Here is an 8,108-nt window from a genome sequence, read left to right on the forward strand (position 1 = left end):
AGCACAAATATTAATCGGTGTAGCAAAATCTTAATATTTTTTGAACCAGCAGTCTAAATCAAAGACCGTTGATCTGCGTTTTACCAGCTTTCCAAACATTGCGTGCAGTGCCCAAAAACGTTTACAAAAATCGTCTTATGTAATAACGTCGGGATCATCCACACTAGTCTCGTCTTCCCATTGGAAAGAGGATCCCTAACCTCCAGAGAACAAGACAATAAGTGCCATAGATCCAAATTAAAAATTAATCATTTAACGAGATTAAAGGTTGTTATGTATTTCACAAGTATGTAGTCCATAGATATACGAAATTGTAGCTTGTACCGTTAAACCATCATTTGGACGAACACGCGACATGACATCGTGGACTGTTATTCCACATGTACTATGGAAGGCGTTAAACATGATAATAGCTTTCTAAATGTCAGAGGTACGTGAAAAGTTGTGTTTATCCAGTTGTGATTTTGTGCTCTATAAGATTGGACCAGGAAAATGCTATCTACGAATTTAGAATTTTTTACTTTCGCAGTGAGTACATAAAATAAATTTAGCGAACATTGTTTGTTTCATCAACCTGAAAATATGAATAGGCCGAGAAGAGCTAAGTCAAACAAGATAATAAATGATAATTAAGTTAATTAAAATTATGGATGTTTAACTTTCTCTGTTACTATTAGTATTTCCATTACGCCTTTTGTTTTCATTTAATAAATAAAAAGTAGATTCCGATCTTAATTACTTAATGTAGATAAATTAAAAAGATCCTTAAATTACGTTGTATCTTTAGGTACAAAAAAGGTGAATACCCTGTACCGACGAGTATTTGTGTCACCGAAATGTTTTATCACGACAGCGCTTAACATTTTCATATCTTTGATGAAAATTACGACTACTGTTTATAATTCTTATTCAACGATCATTTGAAATTCACACGAACACTTGCCTCATACTTAAAATCCCAAGTATACGAGATATCAAAATATAACAATGCTAATATTTAATTACAGTTAATTGTGAATTCAGCGTTTGCGTATCGCACAACGAACTTCGACTGCGGTCCGTATGGATTTATTTGTGAGCCAAATAATAAAGTGAGGCTATGCGAGGGAGACAACATAATTGGTCCTGCGTTCCTTTGCCCGCCAAACACAGTGTGCAACGAAGATTCCAGCGACGTGTGTGAGAACACCGTTAACTATATAGATCCTGACTTCAATAAAGCAGTACGTTGCCATCGGAACGAGAGGATAGCAGATCCGAGCGTGCCCGGCTGCAAAGGATACATCCTCTGTATTCCAAACAAAAGTCGCTTTCAAGGCATAAAATTCCAATGCTCTGGCAATACGATATTCAATGGATTCACAAGGACTTGTTCAGCGCCGACTAAATATAGATGTCCTCTATTAAACTCTACGAAGAACGGATTCGAATTGTTTAACGAAAACAGAAGAATCGATACGTATCAGGGAAATTTAAAGAACAGAAATTCCGAAAATCCTGCACAAAAACCAAAACCAATCGAATGCAGAAATTATAAATTTTCAGTTACGCAGGATAGTGTTCCCGTAAAAGCGACTTACTTCTGTCCCTCGCGGCCTGTTGTAGGTGAAAATTCAGTACGATGTACTATATTTTCCAATCAGTTCTGTATTACCCTAGAAAGAGATAGCGAAGATCAATTTTTACACAGAACTGGAGTGGCATATCGAAAGCCAAGAATGTGATGTTTGAAACTAAACTACCGCTGTTACTAACTATTGGTTTACAACCTACCGCTAAACATATGTGATGATTAGACGCACGCAATATGAACAAAATAAGCCAACTAAAAAGAGAAACTAAAGATATTAAAAGAACCGATGTCATCAAAAGATCGTGTTATTTCTTTTAACCAACCTTTCCATACTTACGTACTATATCGAATACGACGATCGCTAGAATTTGTATTAATTTTTTGCGTAGATGGGTGAACGAGCTTAATACCTACCTAGTACTGAGTGGTTAGACGTTGCCCAAGAATTGTCCATACGCCTTGCAACATGAGGTCGATCCCTGTTTTCCAATTACAGCACAAGAGCGCATTATGCGGCATAATGCTCAACGATAATATAAACAAAATTTCGATCAATGCCAACTTAAAGAAAAAAAACTTGTCAATTTTCTGTCACTGAGTCGGTATCGATTGCGAGTATCACGCGAGAGCATTACTTTTGAGAGTGCTCGATCGTTGCTGTAGTTGAAACATTCAACGTTGAGCATTATGCCGCATAATGCGCTCTTGTGCTGTAATTGGAAAACTAGCGGTGACAGAAAATTGACAAGTGTTTTTTCTTTAAGTTGGCATTGATCGAAATTTTGTTAATATTATCGTTGAGCATTATACCGCATAATGCGCTCTTGTGCTGTAATTGGAAAACTAGCGGTGACAGAAAATTGACAAGTTTTTTTTCTTTAAGTTGGCATTGATCGAAATTTTGTTTGTATTATTGTTGAGCATTATACCGCATAATGCGCTCTTGTGCTGTAATTGGAAAACAAGGTATGTGTCAATTGTGTGGCTATCAAACCCATAGAAGTAATTGGTGAACATGAATTAACTATTTCTTTAGATATGGTACCTGCCTGGGGAATTTGTACACTGGCATAGTCGCATTGATGTATGCATCAATGCGACTATGCCAGTTTGCCTATGCCATATTTTGATATTTGGAAATGTAAATTAATTAAATACTATGTCGCATTTTAAGTACCTAACTAAAATCTTGGCTCTCGTTAAAGATGTATTCTCATTTAGTTTCTATATCATTTAGCTACATATCAAAGTACTACCTGGCGACCACTCTTTTAAAGAAGTCTATAACGTCTGGTCTTTTAAAAAGTGATCGAAGCCAACATAAAGGTCGTTACGCAATCTATTTTAAATATGATATGATATAATTTTAAATATGAAATTGATGATTTAATTTAAAATAAAACTAAAATAAAATTGATACATACGTGATGTAATTTAAAAAAAGGAAAATATTAAATTTGAATAATGTGATTCGTTATTTAATCAAAATCAAAAAGGTTATTTAATTAGTAGAACATTCGTAACTTTCAGCGTCAACACATCTTTTTTGCTTCTTATGGAAAACCTCATCGCTTTCACACTTTTCTTCTTAATTTTCATTTCAGACTTTCCATTTTTATAACAAATGTAATATATTCTGCAATCATCTGGGTCAGAATATTTTCCAACATCATCACATACAGACTCAATCAATTCACTGTTTTTATCAGATTCCCCAGAATTCTTTTGGTTAACACTTAGATCGCTATTTTTTCTAGAGCTTTCGCTTTTATCCGATTTTTAATAGCGAGTTGTTCCTTATCTTTCTTTACTTTGGTAACCACTATTTTGGAGACATTATCAGAACTTGTGATTGGTAAACATCTAACTAAAATTTTATTCAAATAATAATCATTTTGACATTGAAATGTATATCTCACAAATGTTTTATTTCCGTTTCTAACACAAATATAGTAAAGGTCATTATTTTTAATGTCGCTGTACCTGCCTTTTGACACACACATGAATCGATTATTTCTCACGCAATATGATAAGTTTTTTGTGCATTGTTTTCTAACTTCACTGAATACTGTGTTTTCGGGGCACCTTCCAGTAATAGGCTGTTTTCTTCCTATGCAAATATAGAACTTTCTACAATCTTTGTTGTCACCGTATCTCCCTCTACTCTTGTACTGGCAATTGAATGATAAGCTGAGTATCGTTGAAACGGTTTTATCTTTGTTATTTTCACGATTTACGGTTGCCTCTAACTTTTTAAGTTTATAAGAATTGGTAGTCTTTGATGCAATTGTCTGTTCTGTGTCACTCAATTTTTGTGTGTTCACTCTGCCATCATTACTATTGTTTGATTCCATATTCACAAGAGTTTTGATGGTCGACTTCAGGAGGAAGGAGGAAGTAGGAGTCGGTTCACTTTTTGCAATATTCTCTTTATTTTCTAGATCAATTGTTCGGTTCCCTTTACTAGGAATCTCAGCTACCTTTACTAGTTTTGTGGCCTTTTTTAAATCTGGATATTTTGTTGAAGCCACTTTTTCATCATTCAATAAAATTTGATCGAAATTTCTACTGGCCAAAATACTGGGTGTGGTAGAGACTGATTCTGGCTGTTTATAAATCTGCACAGGACTGTATCCACTATCACTCTTTTGCAGTGAAACATGTTTGTTTCCTTCGTTTCCAATATTATCCGTAACTGCCGCACTGTTCAAAAAGTCTTGTACTTTCTGAGAAGGTTCTGTAACAGTGTAGTGTGAAAAAGTTACATCTTCACTCTTAGAATAGCTTACAGTTGGCTCAGAATATAATCGAACTTTTGGCTGTGAATCTACAAAAATTCTTAATGTTGGAGTTCCATCTTTTGAATTTTTTCGGTTACTAATTTCTGCTGCGGGATCATTTTTAGCGACTTCTAAGATTTTCCCGTTAATTTCAGAATCCCGTACAGTACCTACCAACGGTAACCCAGGTGACTCGATTTTCAGACTTGGTGATGACCTAAGCGGTATTGTCTTGAGGGAATCATGATTCTGAATCTGTAATTCACCGGTATCCTCTACCGTGCGCATTAAATTAGGTTTTTCGATACCAATTAAAGTTGATAGTTCTGCTCCTAATACTAATTCTTTCCCCAACACCTCATCGAACACTATTTGTGAAGTGGTAATCTGACTTTCTTGTATAACTGCTTCACTGTTCACGTTTTTCAACCCACTTCCTACATCATTTACTTGTTTAAGGTCATCAGGGTAATCAGAAGACAACTGGTCTAAGGTACTCAGACCCACACTCGTACTATTTAAAGTCGATTTTCCAGCGGGTAAACTGTTATTGGTCAGAGAAAACGGAATCGGTGTATCATTAATTTCTGATTTAGTTTTATTTTCTTTCCTATATAATTTGGTATACGATTGCGTCGCTTCATTAAAATGAATTGTGTCAGTTACCGGTTTTTCAATTTCATTGAATATAGTTGGAGTTGTAGATTGAATTTCATCATCTAAACCGTTTATCCTTTGTTCTAGTTCTGTCACTTTCTGTGCAGCATTAATTGGTCCAAAGGTTGCAATATTTTTTTGGTAATAATCATTTTCCGTGCCAAATCCAGATTCATTTTTAAGTGAATTACTCAGTGATGAAGTTAATGTGGCTATTTCTGTAGTCACAACAATACCAGCCGTATCCAATTCACTTGCAGTAGTAGAATTTGTTACAAATGTTGCTGTCGTATTCCAGGATTGATTGATTGGTTGAGGAGGCACTTGTAAGTTATTGTTTTTAATAACGGATGATTCCTGTTCCAAATCATTTTCAATTGTTATCAAACTCTGAGCTTTTAACACATTTGATGTCATAGACTCCGTATAATCATATACGTTTGTAGAAGTATTTGTATTTATTGTCTTTATACTTGAAGGAATCGCAGTGGGAACATTGTTTAATGAAACTGTTGGAAAAGCTTTTGATTCGTCCAATATAGTAACATACGGATTGAATTTGTCTGTTGTACTGGTATCCGTTGGAATAGACGATGTTGTATCCATAGTTTCAAATAATGGTGCGTCGGCTTGAACAATTGCTGCTGAAATTCTGTTACTGAGCTTATCTTTCTGCTTTTCCTTAAATAAGGTGTTTTCTGTAGTTGTGTATACTGTTGTATCAAAGTCAATTGAAATTAGATTTTTAATATCGGTAGCATCGATGGATGTAGACAATTTGGGTGTGGTTATCACAATAGGTTCGGATGAACTACTTATTTTTACTGAATTTAGATTGCTGTTATCAGTAGTTGTATCGGCAAAGTCTGTATAACTTTTTACATTCGATACGGTCGAATTCAATTTATCAAATATAAGGGGACTTTTTATGATTTTAGAAACTGAATCTTCTGTTGTGGTGGAACTTATGATATCGTCCATTACATAAGCTGTAGATTTCGTTGTTTCTACTAAAATACTATCCATTACAGTGGTGACATCATTTGCAATTGGGTTGATTTCATCATCTGCTCTAATTTTTAAACTTGATTCCGTCATACTAGAATAAACAATTTCAGTCGTAGGTTTGGATATAAAAGCGTCACTTGTCGTAGTATATGCAATAATTGGAGTGACGTCATTAAACGGTTTCTGGTGGCCTTCAAATATAATTTTATCAGTAACAAACAATGATTCGGTAGAAATACCGGTAATCAACTTATCGTCATTAGTAGAAACAGCAGCTAAAGTCGAAACATAACTTGAATCAGTTGGAATTACGTGATTAGTGAGAGAGACCGCAGGTCGAATGTTTTGGTTTACAGTTAGACTAACTTCAGGAGTAGTAATTTCGTCATGAGTATTCTCTTTATTTGTATCAAGCGTAGATTGTTCTCGAAAAGCTTTGGTCGTTGACTTTATATCCGAATTTTCACTATTTATTTTGTTGCTATCGTTCAAAACGTCAGTTGTGATTGCAGATGTTTCTATAAATTGTGCTATCGTTGTTACAATGGTAGGTGCAGTTGTGTAAACGTTATCTGTTGAAGTTGTAATCGGTAAATATTGAGTTCTGGGTGTTTGAGTATTGTCATTCGATGTATAATATTCGGTTGCAGGTTCCATTGCAGAAACTAAGTTTGATAAATACGTTGGCTTATAGCTCACATATTCAGACTCCGCTTTTGTCGATAATTTTATATTTTTCTCTGTTGTTTGGAAACTTGATGTTGCAATTGGGTCATTCACACTAGAAAGCGGCGTGGAAATTACGGCAGGAATGTTTTCATTTTGTAGGCTAGTAGTTGCGATGAAACTATCATCCGTTGTTTCTTTTTGTACACTAAGCGTCGATTTCTCCGGTATAGCTTCCGTAGTTGAGTCCGTTAGAGCATTTGTTGAAACACTTTCCCGTTTTTCTTTATAATGACTAGTTGTTTCATCCAGCGTTGGAGAAGTATTCCAAAAAAAATCTTTCGTAGCACTTGATCCTAATGGATATTTTTCCAACGCTCGTGTAGTGATTTCATTGCCGTTTTCAAGATTTGCTATGGTTGTTGTGCTGATAGTATTGTAAGCTTCGTTTATCGTTGTATCGAGCTGTGTCGATCGAATAATATTTTCGTGGGTCGGATTTGTGGGATCGAGCCATTGGATGCTTTCTTTAACATGAACATCAACTGTCGATAACGTCGGTGCAGGTGTAGTGATCGGTGGAAATTCACACTCAAATCGATTATTTTGTTGGCAAACTGTTGTGGGAGGGCACGGTATAACGAAATCATCAATCGTACTTGAAAACCCTGCGCCGATATCCACACATATCATGAAATGAGTCGAATTAACACAATGAAAAGCTTTTCCAAGGCAGTCGATATTCGTCGATGCTATCAGCGGTAGTGTCGCGAACACCTAAAACCAACCATTGTATTTTATGACGTAAGGAACTAGCGATACATTTATTTCAAAATTGGTATTTATTTTGTGGTAAAATAATAAGCACCCTATCACGAAAACTAGTAAGCACTCACCAACAAAATCACTCCTTGTAAATCGTTGAGTTTCCTCACTTTTACGTGCCAATTCCACATTTTTCTAAATTACACTCTAACACTTTGATCATTAAATCGTTCAATTTTAAACTACTCTGTAGTTTATCTCGAGAGGTGCGTAGACGAATGCCAATCTTCTATGAGTCTCGGCCATTATGAATGACGATATAAACCCTTGTGAACACAAACGCGTTTCGTTTACATACTAGATTAGGTCTACGTTGAGCAAATAAAGTTGACACCCCATTTCCTGCGTCTTGTTTCTCTATTAAAGCGATGCTTATTTGGTTAACGTGAATCAAAAACGTATTCACCCGAGTGCATCTAAATACTGAAGCCAAAAAAATATTCCGTTGACTGAACTGCATCGTAAAAGATTCGGTTTAGATAAGTATTGCTGAATGTACGTAACTACGCATATTTTATTATTTGCGCATTAATAATTCACGAAAAATATACAAATAATGAGTTTTGTTTGATTCACTAGACGGATGAATGAGCTCCCGG

General features: G+C 35.3%; 2 protein-coding genes across 2 annotated transcripts; one reads left to right on the forward strand and one right to left on the reverse strand.

Annotated features, from left to right (window-relative positions):
- The first annotated feature begins 454 nt into the window (after positions 1-454).
- On the forward strand, positions 455-7,450 carry LOC114248828 (uncharacterized). The gene is made up of 2 exons (XM_089732273.1): positions 455-528; positions 1,008-7,450. The coding sequence occupies exons 1-2, from the start codon at positions 493-495 to the stop codon at positions 1,722-1,724; spliced, it is 753 nt and encodes a 250-aa protein (XP_089588399.1). The 5' UTR covers positions 455-492; the 3' UTR covers positions 1,725-7,450.
- On the reverse strand, positions 2,987-7,959 carry LOC114248810 (uncharacterized). Its single transcript, XM_089732274.1, is given in 4 exon segments — positions 2,987-3,155; positions 3,158-3,301; positions 3,346-7,461; positions 7,581-7,959. Coding segments are annotated over 4 exon segments (4,401 nt in total). The 5' UTR covers positions 7,641-7,959; the 3' UTR covers positions 2,987-3,074.
- Positions 7,960-8,108: the final 149 nt, after the last annotated feature.

The sequence above is a fragment of the Bombyx mandarina genome, chromosome 13 (genome assembly GCF_030267445.1).
Source record: "Bombyx mandarina strain Sakado chromosome 13, ASM3026744v2".
NCBI lineage: Eukaryota > Metazoa > Arthropoda > Insecta > Lepidoptera > Bombycidae > Bombyx > Bombyx mandarina.

What these genes read in the sequence shown, in the direction of transcription:
- LOC114248828 (XM_089732273.1), top strand. Translation starts at nt 493, where the DNA reads ATGCTATCTACGAATTTAGAATTTTTTACTTTCGCA. An exon ending in TAGAATTTTTTACTTTCGCA is followed by an intron (nt 529 to 1,007) that starts GTGAGTACATAA and finishes ATTTAATTACAG; the next exon opens with TTAATTGTGAATTCAGCGTT.